We start from the raw sequence: 26735 nt of genomic DNA on the forward strand, positions 1-26735 counted from the left end.
GGGGTTCAGTAGGACAGAGAAGCCTGCAATAGCTGTTAGTTACCTAAGTATGAATTATATTTTTCATATTTTACATCTAAAATGTAATTTAAAGTAAATGTTTTGCTTAAAATAAACTCAAAATGCTGATTTTTGGGCTTTTTTCCTGCACAAACACTGGTATAGAGGGAACCATGGTGGTTTTGATTTATCCTCAAGTATTCAGTGTTTTAAAACAAAATTAAAAAACCCTAACATGCCCATGATGTTTAAATTAACGTGTCTTTATTTTGCACTGAAATTGACTTAGAATTTTTGTATTGTCAACTTTGCTTTTCCCCAGCCTCAGTAATAGGCTCCCATTTCAAAGCAGTGGCAGCTGAGGTCATTATTTTGTAAACTAAGACTAGACCTGTAGGAGCAGCCTGTGTGTGTTCATAACCTGAGGTGTCAGTGCACTGGTATAAATGCTTGAAGTGTGTAGTTTGCATTTCATAAATTACTGTGTAGCAAAAACATGTCACTGCACTGTATTTCTTTAAATTCAGGAGGTCACAGATCCCCCACACATTATTCTAAAGAAGTAATTGTTACTCGGTGCAAAACAATGTATGATGACATGTTCTGCTTTATTGTACCTGTGGGAGGATTTTAAAACTACCACTGCTTAGCTCTGTACTCAGATCAGCTGTGTTCCTTCTATGTGCTTTTATTACTAAGTGATTTTTATGGGAATAGGACTGGAAAAGGGGGGTTCTTTGCATTTCCCTTGGTGAACAGAATGCTTTTCTAAGGTGCAGACGATTTTTTTATACCTCTGAGATAGATTTTGATAGCATAGAGCATTGAACTCTCAGATGGCTGTAATTTCATTCTAGTAGCACTTAGTAAAGTTCAGGAGTCTCCTAAAGGAAAAAATCCTGACTCTTGTGACACACTTTCATAATGTATATTGGTATTTTAATTAGGAAGGGCAGCGATCTCCTGAATCATGAAGTCCAGTCTCTCTATTCCATGCAGCTGTGTTTATATAACCCAGCTGATTCGAATATATTGAGCTCTGTCTTCAAATCAGTTACTTGTTGGGGCTCACTATTGACACTGAAAACTTGTTCCAGGATGTCATTCTTCTGGTGGTTACAAATAGACTTCTAATTTCCAGTCTAAATTTGTAAATATGGGGCTGGGATTCACTTCCTGATTAGAAACTCTACTTGCAAATGTAAATTATTTATATACCTGAGGTTGGGATGACTTCTCTTGATACTGGTTATATGGGAACACTGTCTCACTGCTGTTTTATCAGTCTTTTAGTGCTGAAGCACTGAAAAGTGTTTTATTGTTTATTCAGGATACTGGTTAATGGCTGTTATTCACATGGGTGACCGAGTCTCATGATGAGAGCTCACACAGGACTCAAAACTTACTTGAGCAGGTTTTGTTGTCTGTGTTCTACAACCTTGAATGGTACTTTAGTCCTATATAAGAATATTCTTCATATGACATTTATGCCCTGAATCTTGCTGCTTCTCACTGTTAATATCTCAAGTTTTATTCTAGGTATTTTAAAGAGTGTAAACAGATATTTGAATGAATTATTAATTTTTTAATATACTGAAGGATGCTTTTCTTCAAAAATATGCTTTACATGTAACATAAATATACTCCTTAACATAAATATCATCATGATACTTGTACCAGTGAATGGTTACTAAGTTTATGAAAATAAATCCTAGAATTAGAGTCCTTTGGAAGAAAGGATCATGAGGTGCAAAAAGGGGCAGAGGAAAGTATGAACAGCTGAATTGGGGAAAATTGAATTCAAAAATGTCCTAAAATGCAATCACTCTGAGAATGCTTGTACTGAAAGATACACCTGTGGTTGATATATCCCAGAGTCCTGACCCTGGCAGTGAGCAGGCGTGGGAACAGCATAAGCATACAGTAGTTCTTGCCTGTTGTACTCTCACAGCAGCCCACAGTCTGTGGTTCCAAGATTTCCTAATCCTGAGGTAATATCTTTGTGATTAATAGGCATTCATGGAGGTTTTTTTTTTTCCTCCTGTGAATTTCTCTAATTGCTTTTTGAACTCATGTAAACTTTGGCATCTGCAACATCCTGTGGCAATTAGTTCCAGGGTTCAACTACACATTGTGAGAAAAAGTACTTCCTTTTGTTTGTTTCTGAGCCACCTGCCAGTTTCATTTGGTACTCCTTAATTCTTGCACTGTGAAAAACATTCGGTAATCTTTTTCTTTTCATTTTTTTGCCATTCATGACTTCACAGACGTGTATGCTACCTGCACTTGATGTTCTTTTTTCTGACTTGAAAAGTTCTCATGGTGTAGCTGCTCTTTGCATGGACATTTTTTCCTGGTTTTGATCAGCCTTGTCACTCTTCTCCTCTTTCTTAGTTCCACTAAACCCTTTTTGAGGTGAAAGAGCAGACCTTGCACAAAATATTTGAAATGTATCTACGTTATGGATTTATACACCTGTGTTATGATGCTTTCTGGGTTTTATTCTGGTCTCTTTACAGTAATTCCTTGTAGTCTGTTTCCTCTTTTGCCGGTTACTGAACAGTGAGCTGATGCTGCAGTGGTCTATCTGCTACAACTCCCAAGTTCTTGTGTGAAAAGTAACAGCCATGATATTGTCCTTTTCTTGTCATGTTTTAAAACTGTAGGTACAGTTGAGATATGTTTATTGGTTTTTTATTATGAGGATTCAGAAACAAAAGTAATTTGCCATCTGTCTCTTACATGCCTAACTGGGTACTGTAGGCTTATTCAGTAGTTGACAGGAACCTGTTTTAATGCAGTTGTTCACCACCTCCTTCATAACTCTGGGGCATTATTTTTATTGAAGTTCTTCACCAAAGTTGTCTGCCTTTTGGGGAAAACAGTCCTGACTTGGATAGCTTCACCAGAAATAGGAGAAATCACATTTACTTTCTGGTTGGCACCTGCATCTTGATTGTGCTCATTGCTGACGGACAAAATACTTTGATTTGAAATTTATATTTCACACAGCTAAGTATTTGCTTAGCTATATCAGTATTTTAAATATGCTCTGTTTCATAAGAAGTAAAATGGGATAGAAGGAGAGCTGAAAGTACAATGGTAAAAAATTAGTATTTTAAAAGAAGAATTTCACAGAAAAGCCTCTTGGCAAGACTGCCCTGTTGGTATTGCAGGCTTTAAGGCACTGCTTTGGGCTGGAGGGAAAATCTAATGGTGGCAAGTCAGTCCCTTCAAATTCCTGCAGCTGTTACACACAAGTGTGTGCACCTCTACACAAATCCTTTCCACTTGCTCTTTTTTTTTATATTAATCACCCTTTATTTCTAGAGTACCTTTGAAAATGGATGAGTTGATATATAACCTTTTATCAGTGAACATTTGCAGTATTTGCAAGTTCCTGCTGTTTTCTTCTGTAACTGTGTTTAACTTTCCAAAGTGAATGATATTGAATATTTCTGCAGGCTGCCTCTGAAGTTACTGAAGGTTTTAAATGTTCTCTGTATTTTAAAATGGCATTTGGTTGGTTATTTATAAAAGACAACGATTTGAAGTCACACCTTCCCTAGAACTGTATTAATTATGTTCTTCAGAATTGGGCAATAGGAACATAATACCTAGGTGAAAGACTTCAACATGAATAGTGTATTTTCTGCTGTTTTATTTTTAACACAAATGACAGACTAGTAATTTCAGCAGAAATACCTGATAGCATGTGGATAACATGGAAATTGTTGAAAATGTTGAGTTCCCAGTAAAACACTTGGGAGAAGTAGCTCGCTGATTGCAGGATGTCTGTCTGCCGGGCCGTGCTGTGTTTCCCCGCGGGGCCGGAGCAGCTGGGGCGACCTCCGGCGGTGCCGGTGCCGAGCGCGCGGTGGCGCTGCGCGGCCGCGGAGGGAGCGCGGGGCTCCTCCAGGGGCTCCCCCCTCCCAGGGCTTCCTAACGGGGCTCCCCCCTCCCGGGGCTCTCCCCTCCCGGGGCTCCCCCCTCCCGGGGCTCTCCTCCCGGGGCTTCCTAACGGGGCTCTCCCCTCCCGGGGCTCTCCCCTCCCGGGGCTCCCCCCTCCCGGGGCTCTCCTCCCGGGGCTTCCTAACGGGGCTCCTCCCCCGGGGCTCCCGTCCCGGGGCTCTCCCCCTCGGGGCTCCCCTCCCGCCGCCGGTAGGAAGATGCACTTGCCTGTCCCTGTCCCTCTTGTTCACCACTCCCCCTCGGGTTTTCTGGTTTGTTTGTATGACCTGTAATTTATGATGATTGTAAAGGACAGTTTACTTTTTTTTTTTCTCAGCTGCACATTTCTGGTTAGCAACTGCGTGGAAAGTACTAGTTTAGTAAGCTTTATTAAGAAAAGACTGTTAGGAATTGAGTCCTTTAGTCATTTCAAAAAGGAAGTGGATCTTCCAGTGTTTTATCCTAAAGCTAAGTGCCATCTCTATTGCAGTAGCACCTAAAGCCTGCTAGGTGGTGCACATAGATGTTGAAAGCTTCAGGTGAATCCAAGCTTCAGGCAGGCAGCAGGAGCTTTGCCATTCGCTTCACTAGACTTGAAATCTCATAGACCCAAACGAAATTCATATGTCCTATCTTCATTTATTTCTTCTCCTTTTAGTCCTTTTGGACAGCAAAACTGTGAATGTTGCAAAGCCACAGGATAAACAAATCATAGTACATACAAAGCATCTTTCCTAGGTCAGCATACTATTCATCCAATATCCTGTGTCCTCACAAGCTGGAAAAGAAAACCCAGTTCTTCACCAAATTATAAGTAAAACCATATGCATGGGAGAGTCATTGGCAGGAGGTGGGAATGCCTGTGGAAACTTGATTCTGAAATTGCCAGGAATGAATGTGAATGGATCAGCCTCCAAGTTCATTTGTCAGTAATGTTGACACCTGTACAGGTGTCGTGGGCTAGCTGAGACTTTGTTCTGCACAAAAGCTTTTTGAAACATTTGAGGAGTAAGCCCTCACATGAAGAAAATACAGCTTAGGGCCATTTGTTTCAATTCTGTCATACGTTTGTAAGCTATGAAATGTAATAGTTTGCAGAACTTAATTATTTTCTTGTAAAGACTAAAACATATAAAAACTAAGCAAACCAGAGTTACAGTGAAGTACTTTCAAGTTTTATATCTAAAGTCATTGCTTTGCAGTCGCAGCATTAAATTTTTTATTTACTTTTTCTCTTGTTGAATGTAAGCCATTTGCCAACTTGGAGCATGACTGATTTAATATCATATAGTCATATAATAAACTTGCCATTTTAATGGAGTTAGAAAGCTAAGGTTGGCACTTCCATATGCAAGTTGCTGACTCAGGACCTGGAGTTCCTGTGATTTGGCTAAGCTGAGTGGGTTCTGTTGTGTCTGTTCTGTGTAACAAACTGTTTTAATCCAAGTGAGTCCCCTTTTTTGTTATGCATTTATTCAAAGTTGGGGATAAAGTCTGTGAAGAGTACTTTGCATATAATTACTTTCTCCATGGTTACATTTTTTCTTTCATTGCTGTTAGCTGTAGAACACAAATGTTGTGTGAAAGTAATCCTATACTGTGGTCATTCCTATAGCCTAATTAAATTTCAGTTCCTTCAGATGACTGCCAATCGTGTTTTGATTTGACCTCCATCCTTCATGACATTGTTGATTACATGTGCTCCTTAAAATCAGGCTTTGACTTGACTTTCTAAAGCCTTTGCTTCCATTTGCTCTTCTATTATGAGCTTTAACTTTTTTTAAAGGTCACAGTGTTTCATAGGGGCAAAGCTCAGCTGTAGGGGGAAGGATCTCTCAAATAAGCAGATCATAGGTAATTTTCCTGTAGAAACTAGAGGCAGACAAAACAGCTCAAAAGGCAGCGGTTAGTAGTTCTTAAATCAGTAGTATGGTTTTCAGTGTTTACAAGATACAGAAAAAAGGTATAATTTTCAAGATATTTGAAGGCAGTCATCCAAATGTCACCCTTGCTGCCCAAAGACAGATATAGGAAAGAGGAAAGCGTCTTGGGAAGTGCAGATGGAGGAGTAACTTTATTAGAATCTGATTAATTACGGTTATTTTGTGCTCTTATTTCTTGCACAGTGCCTAAATATTGGAGTTTTAGAAGATACTTCAGTAAAAATGTGGTTACTTTGTAGTTGTAAGACAATTCCAGAGGTGTCAGCAGTCTCGCTTTGATCTCATTCTCCTTTCCCCTGGTCATAGCAGTGAGAAATGCTCATCTCATCCTGGGCTGGCAGAACATTACACCAGGAAGATGGTGTGGCCTTCTACCCAGAGAGATGCACAGCAGCCATTTCCCTCTGGGAGTCCCCAAGCAGATCTCCAGCTTCTGTTAAGCATGTGCAGGGAGCTGCTGTCTTCACAGTCCCCTGCCAGCAGCTTCCCTGAGGATGTTGGCATGGCCTGTGTCTTACCAGGGGCTGCTTGTCATTTAGAGCACATTGGTTTCTGCCCAAATCTCAATCAGTCACAAAGTGTGGGCTGGCTGTTTCTTAACAAGTTGAGGCTTGTGCTGGTGTCACCAGCGTGCTGGTGGCAGCATGATTCCTGTGCTCCCTTGGAGCTCTGTAGAGGTCCTGGTTCTCCATGACGCAGGAACTTGGGGGACAGTGTGCTTCGAATCAGTCTGTATGGTCGTGTCTTCGATTTCCTCGAAGTTTGAACCCAAGCAATATCTCATAGTAGACTTGCAGATTTCCTGTTAGAATGCAAATTAATTATTTTTGTATGACTATCATGTTTTTAACTCCCTGTAGATAATTTAAGAAATTGACCCAAGCAAGTGTACTTTGATGTGAAAGACACTGGTTAAATGTTCAAGTTTGTTTTTTTTTTTTCTCTTGAGTTTGGGGGCAGCAGCATGAAACTAATGAATTAAAACCAGAAGAATGTGTAGGATGGTCTGTGTGTCAAAGTGCAGATAAGGTAGTTCCTGCTTTGTGTCATGGCAGAAAGTGCTTTAGAAGGCTGCATCTTCTCACAGAGGGAAGTAATCCTCAAGGGAGAACATACATCACTTGCAGACATCCTGTGATGGAGTGATGGTTTACTTAACTTAAGAATCCCAGATGACCAAAGCCTGTCTGCTGTGATTTCTTAGTTATTGATGAAGAGTTAGGCACTGATGTCCAGGTCCTAAAACGGATCCTTACAAAGTTCACCACATTTGTCACTGACTAAAAGAAGCCTATCACTTAAAGCTGACATTGAAAAATAGTGATAAACTGCTACATGAATAATGACATGTTTAATACCTATTAATCTTTCTCTAGACCCATGTCTCTTGTACTTGAGGGTCATTGTGGTGTTGTCTGCTGAATTTATTTTTTTCTTAAAATTTTCTGAATTATGCAAGGATCAAAACATCTAATTGGACACTATTTTCTCTTTAGTACTGGTTCCTTGTGAGGGTACTTATTAATCAAAATTTAAGTACTTATCATGGAGAGATTTACTTATCATGGAGAGATTTACTATTGGTATAAATTACAGGCTTGTAAATGGACCAGTATATGCTTTTGTTCAAAAGTGGTATGGAGCTGTGGAATGTAACATTCCCATTTCCAAAAGCTGGAGAGGTCAGTGTCGTGTATGTTGCACATTGTCAATTGCAGTAGATTCCACTTTGCCCATAGGAATGATAGCAAAGAAAAAAATAATAGAACCATTTGGATAAGGTGACTTAAATTTCTGACTATTAAACATTGTTATGCTCTAAAAATTCATCTAATCACCATTTCATTTTCTGCCATATTCTAGAGATATTTTAACTTAAATAGTCCTGATGGCATATTACTTCATTATCTAACTAATTACTGAGTATGCTTTCTTTTGGGTGGAGAAACACCCAAAAATATATCAGTTATTTTCTATGTTACAATCTTTACAGTTTTATAGCCTAAGGTTACAGTAGTCTTTACATAAGTAGTTTATCTTCATCACTGTGTATATGCTTTCTGCATAAGGAAAAGTTTATCTTTTGTTACATGACTGGATGAGTTGTTGGGTAGTATTTCTGATTTGCCCCTATGCTTTTCACTGTTTGCACACTAAAAATGAGCATCACCACGTTCTGATTCATTCCAGTTTAACAGTTTCGATTTGGAAATTCAGTCTTCCTGTATCTGTAAGTCTGATTCAAAGTATGAGATTGTTTTATAAGGTTGCCTTGTCATTCTGCTGCTGTGCTCTTTCCAGCTGTCCAGTAAGCAACACAGCTAAGTTCTGTTGAAAGACTGAGTTATTAGAGCAGTTTTAATTAACATTAATAATAAATAACATTAATAATAAACATCTGAGATGGAGACAGAGGACTGAAAGATGCCCAAGTCCTACCTTGATATTGCAGACCTTGTGACTCTCATAAACTTGCAACTTAATACAGGATAATGATCACTGGTGCATTAGGCTAACCTCAATGACAGTGTAGAAATAGTTTGTGACCTCACATCACAGTTTGGTAATATTTTGTTTCCTCCTGTAGACAAGCAGGATTTCCATGAGCACGAACAGCTCACGGAAATGTGTGTTGTATAAAGTCAGTAGTCTACATAATTGTCAGTTTTGCTTTAGCCCCATAGCTCAGTTCTGAAATGCTCTGTCAGAGACAGGATTTCATGCTTACCAGCCTGAGGAGCCCCAGGGATTGCTCCAAGAAGCTCAGCCAGCTTCTGTTCTGTTCCACCAAAGAGGGGGCAAACATGTGGCCAGAACTGTTTTGTTAAACTGAGAGCTCTGGCCAGTGAATCTGGAGCAGCTATAGATCAAGACATTGATTATTAATCTACTATTTCAACAGCACAATACACCGTTCCCATTTCTGGGGCTGAAGATCATTGTTAGTAATGGTAAAATATTGTTGCAGTGCTCAGTAGCTTGCAAAAATAGCTGAAGTGTTTTCAGACAAGCTGCTTCTGCTGCTGCGTGGTTATCTTTAGTGTGAAATAAACATAATACTGTTTCATACAGGCAGCTGACAGCTTTGTTCAGGTGTGCTATGAAGGGATTAACAATTCATATGATGGTAATACTTGCAACAAAGTAACTTCAGTGATGGCAGCTGTGACTTGGGTTTTTTTCTTGATTTGATTATATTTTTACATCAGGCTAAATATATAATTTGGAGGTGATCTGTTCCTATTTAAGAGGTGGATTTGCCTACAACAGGGAAAACAAAACTTTATCTTTGTAGGAAACAGGCTCCTTGATGTTTTCTCCTGTTATGGTCATGCAAAAGGGGATCAAACTGGATGCAAATTCAAATGTCCTGATAGATTGCAACACATACAAAAAACATAACATTAAAGGACAGGTACTACCATGTAGCATCAGTTGGCATCTTCATTCAGTCTAACTACTGGTAACTAATGACCATGCCAGCTACATTCTGCAAGCTTGCATTTTAAAGGCTGTATATTCTTAATGATTTGTAGATTTACTATATGAACTATTATAAATTCCATTTAAACTTTTCAGGATTCTGCAGTGCTTTTATTACACTAATGAGCTAATTGTTTAAGAATCATTCACATGATTCATCTTCCTGCTCAGCCTTTTTTAAAAAAAACTTTTAGCTGCTGAAACTCTCTTGACAAACAATATTTATAGCGGTTTGACAGCAGGATGAAGAACAGCGTTTGTCTTTGTAACAGCTTAAAGAAAAGACCTTTCCAGCACCCAGCCATGCAGTTACAATCTTGACCTCTTTCTTTTGCTGGGAACATAGATACAGCATACAAGCAGCGCCTCCCATGTGTTTTCTTGACCCTTTGACTGTCCATTCACTTCCCATCTGTTTTGCAGCCTTAAAGGAACAGAGAGGGCCCTCTACTTATAAATCTGTCTTTGCAGCTGACAAATTATGTTCTGTCTCTTTAAGGGCAGCCTGGGTGGTTTTGCCTTTTTTTCCTTCTTCCGCCTTAAAACTTTAGCTTTCCTCTCAGTCTTATCCAGAGTAAAATATGGTATGTGAACAAGAGGAAACTGGCAAAATATGTGATAGGTAATTTCAAAGGATTTTCTAAAATTCAGCAGGACATGACCTTCCAGTGATCAGGGAACTATGGCAGTGTTTGCATGAAGCCTGAGTAAGCATGTTGCTGCAGGTAACTGTGGCTGGGAAGTCTGCTTTCTGAGGCATTATTTGGAGTGCCTAGGAGTGTGCTATCTCATACCATTTTAACAAGAACTAAAGCTTGCACATGGCCCTTAGAAAATTAAGGAATGTAGCACAAAAGGCTGAACTCCAACGAGATGATTCATCCCTCCCCCCTTCTCCACCTGACTGTTCATAGGGGTTTGTACAACTATTGAGTTTGTGTTTTAGATAGCCCTAAGGTAAAAATCAGCTTTCAATAGAAAACTTTGGATTGACATCTCTAGTTTTAATGGTGTATTTCTGGGCATTGTGATGAATTCTGACTGACAGGGCTTTCCTTTTTACTAGAGGAAAGATGATGCATTCACTGCAGTAAATTCCGAATTTCTGCCTCTGTGGTTAACTAACCATAACATAGAAGTAGCACAGCAAGCAGTAAGAATGTTTATAGGCAAGGAAGGGATTAAGAAAGAAAGGAAAAAAAAAGGGATGGGGAGAACTCAAGTCTAAACACAATCCAGAGCAAAAGGAGCAACAACCATGAGCTTTCAAATATCAAAGCCATGAAAACATGAGTTGGAGATAGAAGTCACTTTAATGTAGAACAGGAGGATTTATTATAAGATATTAACACATTTTTGTGGTCATTTCATACTGTAGGTTTCATCAAAATACAAAATAAAAATGGATTTGTGTCCAGAAAGATGTTGGAATTATTTTTGTTGCTGCAGTTGAAATTTGATATTATATGTGCACATTTGTAATTGGGAAGGGAAAGCTTTTTGATTTGCTCAAAGTACTCATGTACTCTGGCACAGACAGACATGAACATTTTTAAAATTCTGTGCTAAAATTATTGTTTCTTTACAGGTGAATACGTATTCGAATGTCTCAAAATAAATTTATCTTCAAAACCATAAGCAAGACAGGTTTTGTGGACAGAGGCCACATCTTTAGTAAACCAATTAACACAGCTGGAAAATACAAGAAAACCTTTTCTTGCCTCTAGGAGTGTGTTTGAAATAAGTCAGTAATACACTTTGCTTTTGTAATTTGTGTTTCTTATTTGGGATTATTTGGTCTGACATCAGGAGATTTGCTTGATAACTTGTTTCAGCTGTTTCATTTTAGCACTGTTTATTTCTAGCTAAGCTTGGGTATCTGAGGCAGCAATCAGAAAGCAAACCTTCCTTGTAAGACTGAATATTTCAGGGAGGTTCCCTTCTGGCCAGGTTATGATAGCAGGAAAAGCAAACTCTATCTGTGCCTGCATCTTTCTGCATTCACAGTGTATTCCAAATCCTCGTTACAGTTCAATTAGTCTGGTTTTGAGCCTTTTAGATTTGGGATCACAGGATTAATGAAAAGAAAATGAGCGGGTAGCAATATCATTTCATATGGAGATAAGGAGAGACTGAGCATGAATGAGGATCTCAAGACATCTGAATAAAGAATTTCCTCATTCTGTCAGTGAAGTTTTAAGGGATATGGAGGGAGGATTATGGGAATATTCATGACCAGATCAAGAGGCATAATGAGTTGATGTATGAACCAGCTTATCTTTTAGGTAAACATGGGGTAAATGGGAAATAGAATAACCATTCATGGCCCCTAGGCCTGTGAATTTTACTGTTCTAAGATGGAAACAAGGGTTTAGTTACAGTTATTCTTCATTGATTTAATTTGATTTTTGATCAGTGTTTAACAGGTGCTGGAAGAATTGCTTATTTGTAACTTTAGATCTGCATTGGAGCTAGCAAAGAGCACATCATCTTTCTAGAATCCAGTGTAAGCAATATGTGTATTAAAATTTACACAGTACCTTGTAATAAGTGTAGCACTTTTGTTAAAGTCCCCTTTGTGACATGGGAGCATTGTATAAAAGAGCTTGGGTAGTTCAACCAGTTACAGAAGTAATTTGCTAGCAAGCTGAATGCTTTTAATCTGTAGTTTACTTATCCTTGGAAAAACACAGTATCACAAGACATAGAGCAACAGGTCTCTAAGTCTACCCCTGTTCTGCAATAAGTATTCTTACCTGAAACCCAGATGCTTTTCTGTGTTTGGCATGCTGATAAACTTGCCTCAAAGAGTAATTGCAATTTACAAGTACAGATTGTTACAAACACTCACAGCTTGATCTAAGTGTCAGTCAAAACCCTACAAATGTGGGTACAGAGCTTGTGCATTTCACTTTCCCTAAAGTTGGGTAAAGTCTGCTTCTTGAGCTGTGGGAATGATTAGTTGGTGCTAATGAAACCGTGGACAGTTACCCAGAACTGCAGGGCCTGCACTTGCACTCCTCTTCTAGAATTCGATCCAAGCACTTATATTTACTATTTATTAAGATGAGTGTTGTGTAAATGCATAACTCTGCCCTCAGCCTGTTTCAAAAGTGAACCAGTTCAGCAGACTGCTTCTCTGAGCTACAGAATGGACTTGCAGAAGTGTGTTACAGGTTGCCTGGGATCTGCTGCTGCAAAAGGCTTTACCATGGCTAAAAATACAGGGCATGGCATGAATAATTGCAGCTATTTGGCACTCATTGTAGCTGTTCTTTTTTAAGAATAGCCAGCATATTATTTCAAAGTATTAAATTACTTCAGGACCTCATAATTACTACAGTTAAGTAATCATTTCAATTCAGTCCAAGTATAAAAACTAATAAAGTGCTCATAGTATGCAGTCAATTTTAGTATACATGTTCTCTGAGCAAACACAGCTGATTCAGTATATTCTGGTGGAATACATATTTGCTATCCTGTTATTTTAATATGCCTTAATTAGAAAATTAGAATAGATTTGTTGGCACAAACCTTTTTTTAAGGGTGAAATAATAATTACAGGGTTTTGCTGATGCTATTAATTTTCAGAGCTGGAATATTTCATTAGCAAGAGGTTGAGAAAGGAAAATACTTGCATTTAATACTGCTAAATCTGCCTGCTTTCACTTGGTCTAATGGCTTGATCAATACAAAAAACACACTTGGGAAAACATGCTGCAATTGGGAGAAAAGGTGCCACAGAAAACCACTGAAAGCACAATGTAAAGAGATCTTCTGAGTTGCGAGATCTCATTCCCAGTTATCACAGGCAACTGCTGTTCATTTTGGAGAGCAGGGTCCAAGATTAATGATCTGTAAACCCAGAATCATTATAGAATATTTGGGGTTGGAAGGGACAGTAAAGATCGTCTCGTTCCAACTTCTTGCCATGGTCAGGGTACACCTTCCAGGTTGGTCAAAGCACCATGCAGCATAGTGTGGTAAAAAAAAAAGTTATTTCTGTCCAAAATAGTAGAATGTTATTTCAAAGGCTGATTTTGTAAACATTCATAGAGCAACAGTATTGGAAGCTGAGCTAATTAAGTTAATTAAGTTGCCTGAATTAATGTCATAGAAATAATATTTTCTACACTAGAGGTTTATATACTGGCATACAATGCATATTCTTTTTTTATTTAAGAAATAGTAGTGAAAACACTTTGAATGTGCTCAGTAGGGAGAAGTGATCATAGGACTACCTTTTTTTTCATTGATGGCTTTCAAAGGTTCTGCTGAACTGAATCAGATTTTTTTTTAACCTGGTAAAAATCAGCTACTGCTGTTTCTTTATTGCCAAGGTACAGCTTTTGCCCTCACACTGACTGTAATCTTCATTTAATGTCAAAGTACCTTAAAAGAAAAAAAAATCAGCTGAAATTCAATAAGCTTCTTTGGTGTTTTCTCTAGGACTTGAGTGTGATTCAGCTTCACTGTACTTGTGTTTGTCGATAAGCACCACTGGGGAGGGCATGCTGAAGTGTTGAAAGTGTCAGAGGCTTACCCTTCATCACCTCAGAGTTGCAAGATAAAGAGAGAAACTTGAGGTTTCTTCATACCTCATGAAGGCTATTTTCCATACTTTATTTCAAATGCTCACTAAAATTCTCCACTTCTGTTAGAACAGGACTGGAGGGGTTTGTTAAGTTGTTGTTGTTGTTATTATTACTCTTACTCTAAAATGAATTTTATGTTTGTTTGTGGGGTTGTCATTTTGTTAGATCAAACTTTCAGTTCCTGTATCTACATTAGTGTTCTCTTTAGAGGTCATTTTTTTCTGCTTTTGCTTACATATCCCATTTAAAGCTGATTGTTCTGTTTTTCTTTTTGTTTTGCTGTTACTTCAGCTCAGCAAAGTTGATAACATATGGTATTGATAAAGAGAAGAAAAAATAAAAGTTTTATTTAAAAAGCTCAATCCCTGTATCTCAGACAAGGGAACATATGGCTTTAATCCAATAGTATTTTTAGCTTGGAAAAAAATATTTGTCTGTGTTTATGCTCATCTGACTTATTTTTGTCTGTCCTATTGCTCTCCCCTCTTCCTTCATATTTCTGAAGTGTGTGTTTTTCATGCCTATAATCACACACAGAAGGAGCTTCAAATGAGGATGTGGTGAGATAGAATCAGGAAATCTCACGGGGTTTGGATTCCAGCTGTGTTCTAAATCTTGCTTCATAAGCAATTTAATAAATCAAATAGGTTATATGATGACAAATGTTGTATGGAATTGAGAAAAGAATGGAAAAATGCCTAAACCCCTGGATTTTTTGCAATCTATTTTGCCTTTTCATTCCTAGTAACTATTTGTAGTTGTGGTCAAGTCTTGTTTTGTTAGGGAAGTAAACTCCTAGATTTAGTTTTTGTATAAAATGAGATTCTGCCCACATCCATCTGGTTACTACTGAAATGCAAGAAAATAAAATGCAAGTTTTAAACATTCTTAACATCGTGTGTGCCCTTTGGAGGAGATGTCCTGAATACTGACATGTGGTTCCCTGAAATTCTCTTGGGTGAAAGGGCATGAGCTTTCAACTTTATTTGGAATGATTAGTGGTGTTTGTTACACTTGCTGTGGAGAATGAGGACATTTGGTTAAAGAAGAAAGGGCCTAGTGGGCATTATTTAAAACCAAACAGTTCCCTGCGTGTAACAAGTGTACATAGTTCTGCTGTGCGTGATCTGATGGAAATTTCAGGTTTTTGAAATACATTTCTAGTATTGGATTCCTTCAGGAAATTTTTGAATTATTGAATTAGCAGGATAATCATAAAATGTATCTGTAGGACTTCTTTGAACAGGACAGGATTTCCTTTTTTTCTGATGCAGAAAAATGTTGTAAACCTCTGTAATTGAGAAACAAAATGCTTAGGGTAATATCGATGACAACATTAATTTTTGTTTGTGTTTGCATGTTTTGTTCATGGTTTTTGTGTGGGTTTTCCTTTCTTTTGGTACCTGTCCTCAGGTACTTAATAGTAATAAGTATTTGAACAGGGATCTTTTTATTTCCACCAGAAAAAGTTCGCGAAATCCAGGAGAAGCTTGAAGCCTTCATAGAAGCCCTCCATCAAGAAAAGTAGATTGTTCAAGCAGGTAATCATGTTTTGATCATGAAGAGATTGCTGCAGTTATTTCATTGATCTATATAAAATTACCCATCTCATTTAAATGCATGTTTTCATACAGACTTTGTGAAAATTCCTATTCGTTTTATTTCATTCTCCATCTGCTGCTGCTTCTTGCTTCTAGTCTGCAGAATGATGCTTGCTGCTTTTACACTACAAGCAGATATGAAACTTAGTAAAAATACAATTACTGACCAGTTATTTAAGTATTGTGAATCATTGTAGGCTATTTGATTACTCTCAGTTCAATATTTTTACTTGTATTATGAGAAGAAAGCATACCTAGCTGGAATCAAAATTAATGGAACACTTTTCTATGGAAGCATTTTGGTTCTTTTGTTTTTTCTTAAAGACACTGTATATCATTAGCAAAAATATTTGCATACAAGTAATTTCCAAATCTCATTTCTATTAATTCTAAAATCCATAAGCTCAAGTGCTGTCATATATTTGTACATATTTTAAAATAATTGTCATTCTGTTTCAACAGCAACTTCACACAAGAATGCAACCTTCTCCAGGATACCGTGCACAAAGACTGAATTGAAATGGCTTTTGTGTCCCATTCTCTTTCCTATCTTTTGGGGAGCATCCTGAAATGTTGAAGGAGAAAGAAAATAATGTCTCGTGGGATTGAGAAGTTCAGTTAAAGTCCACCTGCTCATTTAATTTTTGAAGCTACATGCACAGAAGAATCTGATTTGTGTATTAATGAGATAGCTTGGGAGCTTGCTGAAGTTGTACATTTAAGGATTTTTTTTCCTGAAAGGGGAAAAAAGCTTGTTATTTTTAGTATGTGTCTTGTATGGTAGAGCTGGATCAGATTCATAAAATGATTTTATCTGTTGTCATTTTCTTGCCTGCAGATGATGCTGGGAGTTTGACATAACATTTTAGTATTTGTATGTACATTAAAATGCCCTTCTAAGTAATGCCATTTGTATCTGTTATGCTCTGTGTTGAAGCATTTGCTGATCACTGTGGTACAGATTTAAAAGCATTGTATTGACATCCTGAGAGGAAGTGGTGGATTTTGTTAAACTCCTAAACTATTTAGAGATGTCAGCCGAGCAATTCTTGTAGTTCTTTCACCTGAAAGCACAGACTGCTATTCAATGACACCTTAAAAGGTTTAGGCTCAGGAAATAATGTCAGCAGCTGGTCCTTTTACCTGTTCTTTCCTGATATACGTTGTTACTCTTGAATGTCAGCCGATTACATTTCATTTCTGGGATTGCACAGACTCAGATTTCCTTGTTAACTCCTCCCTTCACCATAGGTACAGAGTAATGTGATGGAATAGGTGTGAAATGTAAAAAGAATGTACAATTCCAACTTCTCCTTAAAAAAAAGGAAAAAATTCATTTATTTAATTTTTACTAATAGCTACTTTAAGACCAAAATCACTTTCTATAAGAATGTCATGCACAAGGTCCTTCTACACCCACTTGATGTCTATCATTCAGTAAAATTAGTAAGGCACTGAACACTGCCTTTCTGTTTTGCCATAGAAATGTTACTTCAGACAAATTTAAGCATGATATAAGCTCTCTATCATAGGTGCCTGGTGGTTAATCACCACCACATTTCTCTGCCCACACTTTGCCACAAATGATCTGGATAGACTTCTGAATACTTGTGTGGAAGAAGGTGTTCGGCCTGAAACAGTTTGTGTTGCAGTTGTCTGATTATGTACATTGAAAAACTGACCTGGATTTATTTTCCCTTTTGAAAAGACAATTGATTTTGATATGTAGAAATGAAAAGAGAGGAATCTGAATGTTTTCCAACAGATATTCTTTTGGTTTGCTCTGAGAGGAAACAATACAAGGTTTGGAAAGATGTTCCCCAAATGTTTGGACATAAAATATTCAGCCACGTGGACAAAAAGTTAACATAGAACTTAAAATTATGTTGAAAGGTTGAGTATTTCAGGATGATCTAACAGAATGTTTGGAGATTTTCTGTTCAAAATTAATTCCTGAAAATGAGTGTTTAAGAACTGAAAAATTTAAAAATGGCTTTTGTCATGACCATCCTCTGAAGATAACTTCAGAAATGTAAGTTTGCCCAACTTTGAAGGCAGATACCTTTGTGTATAGCAAGTGAAAGAAGTCTGTACTTTGTAAAAAAACAACAAACGAAGAAACAAACAAAAACTTTTGCATTTATTTGCATTTACCTAGAGATCACTGTTTGAAACTTCTGTGTAATGTAAATGTTACAGAGTATCGCATCCAGTGGCCCAATGCTCATTTCTTTTAGTGTGATGTTCCTATGGGTTTAGTTCCAACTTCTCTGTGCTGCTCATCTAAGACTTAGCATGATGTATTCCATGGAAACTAGGTATTTATTGAATATAAATGTAACTGAAGGAATAATAAAATGTGGGTTTTGAACATGGTGTTATTGCACCTAACTGAGAAGTCACTTTGACCTTCTTTTTCTCGTTTGTTAAGTTGTGAACAAGTGTACATTAATGATACCAGTATATGTTAATGATATCAAAATGTCTGATTGAGAGGAGCTGGGTCAGCACCAGGTCAGTGGTGACTATACCTACTGTTATCTTTGCTATATAAATTAATGTACCATTTATACAATACATTTAGACAAAGATCTTATATCAACCAGCATAAGAAGGATTTGCTGAATATTACAACAGTACTGAGACAGAAAACACAATTATTTGAACTGCCTAAAATTCATGTGGTACTGAAGAGTATGTTATTCCAAACTGGTTTGCACAAGTTCACGATATTTTTCTGTATTTCATAGGCTACCTTCAGATTCTGGAGACAGCAATTCATTGTAAGGAGCAATGGCTAATCTGAAATTTCTGTATCTTTTAAAGTTTAGGAGGAGAATCACCTAATGTAAATATTGTTGTTGTTCCATAAATGTATATTTAATTTCCAAAGCATATTCATTACTATCATGTAGATATGCGAAGTTATTTCTGGTTTTTATAAAATGAACCATTTACAAGCCAAGGTTTAAATACTAATGGCCAAGAGGTATTATGACACTTTTTTGTAAAAATTATACAAATAATGTCTTTTCAAATGTCAGAAATTACTCCTTCTCAGTGGTTACTAGTAACCTCATCCTAAGTTACCAGACTATGAGAGGAATTAATATTTTGGAAATGTTTATAAGTGTAAAAACCAAACATAGAGGGTGAATACATCAATGAAGTTCTTGGTTATTTCACACACTGGTATGCTCTTTCATCATCAAAGCCACATGAATCTGGTTCTTTGCTGAGTATATTTTGAACATAAGCTGAGTTATGATGTAGTTCCAAGGCTAAAGGTTTTGTGAATTTTCATGTATCTTAATGTAGCTTAGTAATTCTTAACAATTGTATTTAAAAAGATGCAAGAGATTTCATAATTTGAAATGTCAAAATTTGGGGATTTCTATCTGAAAAAACTTACCATCTTAGTGATTTACCATATCTCAGGAACCTTTTTCTTTTTAAATGTCAGTCTAAAGTTCTTGGATCCTGTTCTATTTTTTAATTAGTCCAGTAATCCATCTTCCCTTGCAGTAATCTTTATAGACCATGATCAATCACTTGGTAGTTTTTATTCAGTAAGATAAATTAAATGTATTATAAAACCTTTGCAAGATAGGTAATTCCTAAAGCTGTAGTTTCACAAGTGCTATGAGTTCTAGATGGCTGTTATCACAGAGCTCTCACAGCATGTAGCTGTTGCCAGGAATTTTTTAGTATAAAGTACTATATAGAAAGGATGGGAAGAAGCTGAAATGGTACAGAGATTGTAATGGTTGTTTATACTGTGGTGCCAGAATGGAAAACCCATGCATATTTCTGTGTATACAAATCTTGGTTGCATCTGCCATCACCTCAGTGCTTCAGCACATCAGAAGGTGAAATTATCCAGGCTGTTCTGTAAGAAGTGCTGAAAGTCAGAGACATGATTTTAGTTTTGACTAGTAGTGATTGAGGAAGTAGTTCTGAAGGTACTGATGAAACAGTCCTGGAGCCAAACTCACAAACTGTTCTAGAAACATTTCTGAAATTGACTCAAGTTTCTTGGGACTGGCTTTAGGTGCTGTTCCAGTGCCAATTCCAGAAATATTTCTAGTCCTACCTGCTGAAAGGCAGTTCATTGCACATAGCTGCAAATGCTTGTGTATTTGTGTTGCAGAACACTGATAGAAGACTGTTTATTGGCTGCTCTTGGAAGTCTGTAGGCTCCAAGAGGACTTCCAGAGCAGTGGTGATTTCCCAATATGACTTTAATCTGGCTTTCTAAACTATCTTTGGTAGTGACAACCAGCAAAGTCAGCTTTGCTCCGGTTTTTCACCCAAAGGACAGCAACAAACTTTTTGAAGGTTAGTCACTGTGGTGCAATAACACCTTGCCTTGTACCATTACTAATATAGGGGAAGATGTGAAGTTTGAATTAACAGGGTCTTTTGTAATAAAGTTTTAGGATAGAAGCTTGAGTGTTACATCCATTTTAGAGACCTTTTCAGGAAACACCTGACTAACTAAGTGAGCATTACTGGACAAGACTGACAGCTGCTACATCCTTAAAACTGCAAAGGCCAAGCATGTTTGTGCTCTATTACTGCCAACCGTACAATTTGGAAGTGACAGAAGCTCTACCTTGGAGTGAATCTGCACACTCATGTTTCATAAAGGATCATCTCTTCCAGACTGCTGGAAAACAGTAAATTGCACAACAAAATTCTCTTTAGATCTAGATATTATTTCACTACAGAAATGATGACTGAAAATCATTTTCACTTCTGTTTCAAGCAACTGCCCTCTCTTTGCCAGCCTCATGAAATAAGTATTAAGGTAACAGTATGCCCCCTATATTTAAGAACATTGGAAACAGTGTTTGCCTCATGTCCACAAGCCAATTGCCTGTAGCTTTTGATGTTTAGAGATGGAACATTCATTGCAGCCTTCTTTACAATGAGTCTGTTCTGGTTCATGTGAAAATCAACATCCTTTCTTGTGTTGCTGCCTGACAGGATGCTACAATACTATTAGCATTTGCAAAGGGTTTGCTCTGTCTAATAGTGCAACCCCCAGATCACAGGCTGCTCAGTTTGTGTTTCTCTATTATGTGAAAGACACAAAGAAGCTGAAGGCTGGCAAAGGCCTGTCAAATCTTGTAATGTAGCGAGCGACCCCAGAGCTTCATTCCGCTTTATATCATTCCTTGTTCCCCATCCCACCCCTCTCCTTGAATGGGCTCTGAGGTAGGTAAATGAATTCAGGGGTATGGTAGGCGGATGATTCCTTTCTGACCTTGTTCCTGTACCATTTGTTTCCAGGCTTGTTGGAGGGAAAAGGACATATCTGAACCTTTTGTTTCAAATAATTTTCTCGCAGGTTGGGGAGTTAATGCAGACCTTGTCTGAACTCACCCGAGTGGAAAGTGCTCTGGGTACAAGTCTTGACACGCTTGGTCCCTTGGAATTGCCAGATTAAAGGAGAAGGCAGTGAATTGGAATTCTTTCACATTTGGCATTGCTTAAACACCTGGACACCTTTTTTTTCCCCCCAGTATGCACGTGTTTATATCCTCTGTTGTGCCTTGGAACATCTGTCTTAAGAGCAGCCAAGAAGCAAACAAAGAATGACCTTTGAACAGCCCAGTGTTATGTGTTTTAGCTGGGCAGGAGGTGAGGCTGAGGCAAAAGCTGACTACAGCACACACCAAACACCAGTGGCTTTCAAAGGAGTATTTCAGACTGATGTCTGAAATTGGCACTGCACTTCTTGAAGAGCGTCAGGTTTGTTTTAGGGATTGATCTTGGATCATGTCTTTGATGGTAAGGAAGGCAAAGCTTTCCTGCTTGCCAGGACTGAATCTTGGGAGCAGTGACACTTTACACCACAGTTGTCTGAGCTCTGCATCCTTGAAGATACTTTTGTAGAAAGAAGACCAGAGGAATGTAACCAGTAGCAAAACATGAGGAGGGAATACCACTACAGCTGTCCTGCAGAGTCATAAATGTGCCCTCTGTACTGTCAGTGCCATGAGATTTGGAGGACTGTTCATACCTCCTGAGTAATAGATTCCAAAGGTCTCAAACAGAGCACCAATTATAGAATCATAGTCTTTCCTGAGTTGGAAGGGACCCAAAAGGGTCATTGAAATACAGCTTCTGGCCCTGCAAAAATACTGTTTTCTCCAAGTCTTCATTGCACACGGTAAGTCTGCTGTGCCTGAAGTGTCCAGTTCAAGTCCCCATCTGCCCAGGCCAGCACAAAGCTGGTGAGAGGCCTGTTTGTCATTTGAGTCCATCACTTTGTGGGGCAGGCATCCTTTCCTAAAGGCTCCACAAGCCAAAACAGCCATTGGGACAAATCTGTAAGAGCATCAGCCCTCAGAGTTGATACAAAAGACACAGGCATAAAGGGGATGAATGAGGATGGTCATACCCCATCTTGCCTTAAAAAATGTAGATACTAATGATTTTCTGTTGGTAGACTGTAGCCTGAAAGTACAAGCATAAGGGATGTTACCTATCACATCCATGCCTATGCATATTAACATACTTTCTGCATACAGCTATACACTAATAATAATGACATGTTATGGAGTAAGTAGTTTTAAGTTTGAAAAGCAAACTTCTACATCCTGAATAGATTTGTGGCATCCCCAAAACAAACTCTGCTCATGCTTTATTTGTGATTCCTCTGTGCTATGTCTCTATATCTCAGGGGGATGATGAGTTCATCGAACAGTTGTAGTCTCAAACTCACCTAAACTGAAAGTTATTTGCATGTGCAAACTATTTTGTAATTTGGGACTAATTATGGACTAAATTTTTTATCCAAATGGATAAAAGCTCTGCTGCCCCACATTCCTGGATTCCTTGCTAAAACACTTAATGCTTTCACAAGATTCCAGTATTGCAGATGCATAGCTTTGTGTAGGCCATCCTTACTATCTCACAAGCAAGACCAGCAGGAATATTATCTGTATAAGGCCCTTCAAGAATACATATAAATAACTAAATTGTTTTAATCTCCCAACAGTAACAAGGAAGACAATGTTATCCCTTTTGTCCTTATTGTAACTCTGCTCTCACCAATGGTCAGAAGATTGATTTTTATCTGGAAGTTCTGATTAATTAGATCTTTTTGCAATGCAGCAGTTTTTAAGCTATTAAATGTTTCTTTTATGACCCAAGACTCGTTACCACTGGAAACTATTGCTATAAGGAGAATAAGAGCTTCCCTTTTAAAAAGTCCTGTTTTCCCTCCTGTCAGCTTGTGCAAAATCCATCCCTTCAGCTGGAGGAAATAACACATCCCTTGTCAGACAAAGAAAATCATTTTCCACTGCCTAGTGCCTGAAAATTGGAATTCCATAAAGCTTGTGGAAGTACAGCTAGCCGTAGGTTATCTGGTGAGGTTCATTTCTGGACCCTGCTTTGTTGGATGTTTTTGCACACTCTGTTTGCTTTCCTTGCCAGCACAACCTCCTTCCCTGTCCTTCTCTGCCCTATGGGCATGAAAATTACACCCTCACCAGGTGACATTCTCTGGCCTGTGAGGTGCTGAACGTCAGATCAGATGCTTGCGATAATCTGTCTTGAAAATATATGGTAAAATTTCTCTACTACTGCTCATGTCCCTTTTCAGTTTTATTTTTAATGTCTTGGTTTTAGCTACAGACGTGTATCACATTTTATAAATATACGCATATCTCAACATCTATATTACATATGCATAATTATGCAAGAAAAAAACATGCTGAGTGCCTCAGAAATCGTGACTTGCTGACTGATCTCTGCCTAGCCCAAACCAGAATTTATCTAATCCAGTCTGAAAGACAAATGCCACTAGTAGATGAGTAACAGAGAAGAAACATTGGAGAGTGGTTCATGGCAAGACGCTGTTTTCATGTGGAAACAAGAGAATATTATAGCACTTGCTGAAGCTTAGAGCAACTCCCAGATCCTCACTGAAATCAAGCTCTGTGATGAAAAGGGCTGTAGCCAGTTGGGCCAAGAGATGGGGATTATGAGAATATTCATGACTCCTGAGAATCAGCAGGTGAGACCTAATGCACACTATTGCCCCTCACCCCTTTCCCCAGCTCATCCTTTTGGTAAACAGTACATAAAGGCTGAGTTCCCAGAGTGACTGAACTCAGTTCCTGATCCTTTTTTTCTCTCCTCTTTTTTTCACCTCCATTCTTTATAAAAAAGATTGCAGTGGTTTTGCCACTTGTCCCAAGCAGAAGCACGGAATCTCCTTTTCATTTCTAAAAAGCAACTGTGTGGCCAAACCAGAAGTCTTGTGACATTACTTAAGAAAGCAGAATGGTATCTTAGCATCCAAGGCCTCTTTTAAAACTCAGTGAAAAGCCTTTCTGAGAGCTTGGATAAGCTGGAGAGGAATCTCTGTGACATATGTGCATTGTCTTAGAAAAGCATGGGTTGGAGCCAACTGTGGGCCTCTGCCTTTAATATACTGGGTATTTGTCATGCCTGTTTTGGTGTGCTTGCTAGTCAGCAAAGACCCTTGTGCAGAATCCATGCAGTTGGAAGAAGCTGCAGTATGGGGTTGATGCAGGACACTGTTCCAGGCCAGTGAGGGGCAGGGGATGCTCTGTGAAAGGGAGATGCCTTGGGCAAGATGGGCAAAAGTGTTTTGCCAGCTTTTCTTCAGTGCAGCACAAGGGCGTATTCTATAGCAGATTACATCAATGAAGGTTTTGTAAAATTGTCTCACTGTCATGTAGGTGAAGAGGGATTCTCACAAATGCTGATCCTGTCCTCATTCTGACGGCTTTTACCTGCAGGCATGAAGTTGCATGCTCAGCCTGGTGGGATAGGGATGCTTGTCAGGTCTTTAGCTGAAGTCGAAGTGTTGTCATCCCTTTGAAGCCTGAAACAGTGCCTGCAGTAAACAGAGGACACCATGCTAGATCTCTGCTCCAGCTAAGTGTTGTTGCTTGCTTTATCTCTGCAGGAATGTGTCAGCCCATTCTGCTGGTGTGTGACTCTCTTGTACATGGATTGCAGCTATAGATCGGTGATTTGGCAGTGGGAGGTTTTGCAGTGAATGCAAGCACAGGACATTTAGGCTGCTGTCAGCCTCAGGCCTGTGCCACTTTTCCAGGACTGGGTGAAATTGGAGTACCAATCCTCCCTATATGTGCCCTGATATATGACAAGGGCAGGCACTTTTCCAGGCCCGTCAGCCTTCCCAGCAGGGATAGATAGTCAGCTCAAGCCTTTCTGGCTGTGCTGAGGCAGGTGATTGCAAAATTGTGGTTTGGTAAAAATGTACCCTCATGCCAAAATTTGCTGTAGCCTAAGGCTTGCAGGACATCTGTCCATGAAGCCAGAGTGATTATTCTGCAGTAAGGCAAAGTTAACATCTTGTTAAAGGTTTTTAGCCTTTCCAGGAAGGATGGTTACATCATTTTAAATCCCTCTTGGAATTTCAGTCTGCAGGAGCTGTAGTGCCTGGCTCTGACAAAACTGTTGTTACAAACTTGCTTTCAAAGTGTCTCGGCATAAGGCTGTTTGTTTGTTGTGTCCCTGTGACAACAACTAAACAATACTTCAACAGTTCTTTCTGTTAATCTGAATGTAACTAATAGCACTTAATTCTATGGCTGGAATTTGGTCCCCAACAATTGAAACTGAACTGCTGTCTGCTCAATATAGTTTTTCTAGTAACTGATGCATCTAGGTCAAGAAACTGACAGGCGTTGCTCATTTTACTGCTTGGCAAATATTGAACTAAAGTCTTGAGCACTGTAACACTGTTGACAATTGCAGGATAAAAGCATTGTCCTCCTTTGTTACCATGAAGTGCATCTTCACGTCTGATTCTGGCATAACACACTTGGTAAACAACACGGGATGTTGTGCTCTGGAGTCCCAAGTGTTTGCTCTGACAATATAAACTTACTGCCTGCTCTCTAAAACCAAACATCTGTCTCTGCCATGGTTACTTCCAACTGATATTGAAACAATCCACTCTCTTCCTGAAAACACTGGAGGATGACAGCATGACTGCTGTTGAAGGAGCTCTTTTCTCTTTTTGAAAGCTATCTGTACCACTCTCCCTTATTATGTTGCAGGTCTATGTTGGGGAGCCCAGACTAGGCTTCAAGAGTCTGAAAAATAATACTTGACAGAAAAACATCACTCTGGATTGGTACAGTTAAGACTAATCCCACTGGAAAGGAAATGCTATGTTGCAAGTCCACTGCCAATTCTTTCTTTCCCAGGAGAGCATGTTAGGAGAGACAAAAGACTAATGAGCCAAAATGGAGCTGAAAAAATTCCATCACAAACATCCTGTTACCTCAGCTGAGCACTGCTCCAAACAGTGACTGGAGGTGAATCTGCAAGAAAGAGCATTTACAGCATTTGGATCCTGCTGCTCTAGACAGGTGCCCACCAGCTTGGAGGATTGGTCCCCTCCACAGAAGTATTAAAAAATTAATCCACAGCTTTTTATATCCTTGATGGAGACACAGATAGCAACAGCATATGCTGTTTGTTGCCTTTTTGGGTTGAACTACTGGTGCTTCCTTTTCCTTTCTGCCTCAGAAAAAAAACAACAGCTTTGCCTTTGAGGTTAATGCAGTCACATGCTAAAAAGAAATTTAAGGTCCTAGAAAAAATAAAGAGGCCAGCATGGATTTCAATACCAGGTGCTGAGATAGGACAAGTCCTGTGACCATTTTGCATTTCAGACTCGTCTTGGATCACTCAGAGCTGAAGGGAATGAGAGATGGGATTGTGATTGTGTTCCCAGCAAAAGGGAGACACAAAGCTGCACGCTCCAGGAAAATGCCATCGTAATTCTTCCCATATTAGTTCAGAGGTTCGTTGGTCATGAGGCTGGAAGCTTTTGTGGCTGATGTCAAGTGACTGCTTTTGGGTATGATTCACCTATTGTCTATAAGGCTCCTTTTACCAAAAAGCAGCTGGTGAAGCCTCTATTTCCCTTAAACAAAACTGTCTTGAACTTTCAGGAGAGAACAAGGCCTTCACTGTGCTGCCCTGACTGAAATCCCAGCCAGGAGGGAGAAGTCAGACCTGTTTCTTGCTTTTGCAAAAGCAAGTACTTTTATTTTTCCCAGCAATAGCTGTGAAGTAGACAAAGGAAGCAGCCATCAGCCCTATGAGAGAGATGAGCACAACCATCCCATAAAGCT

At 38.8% G+C, this 26735-nt stretch overlaps 1 protein-coding gene across 4 annotated transcripts in view; it reads left to right on the top strand.

The window, feature by feature from the left end:
- The window catches only part of OPA1 (OPA1 mitochondrial dynamin like GTPase), a 48700-nt gene extending 30736 nt beyond the window's left edge, over window positions 1–17964 (top strand). For all 4 annotated transcript variants that reach the window (XM_030954180.1, XM_030954183.1, XM_030954182.1 and 1 more), the window contains 2 exons: window positions 15436–15513; window positions 16036–17964. In XM_030954180.1, coding sequence (XP_030810040.1) covers window positions 15436–15500 — 65 coding nt within the window. In that variant the 3' untranslated portion in view covers window positions 15501–15513; window positions 16036–17964. The remainder of the gene's footprint in view (window positions 1–15435; window positions 15514–16035) is intronic.
- Window positions 17965–26735: the final 8771 nt, after the last annotated feature.

Source organism: Camarhynchus parvulus, chromosome 9, assembly GCF_901933205.1.
Source record: "Camarhynchus parvulus chromosome 9, STF_HiC, whole genome shotgun sequence".
Classification (NCBI taxonomy): domain Eukaryota; kingdom Metazoa; phylum Chordata; class Aves; order Passeriformes; family Thraupidae; genus Camarhynchus; species Camarhynchus parvulus.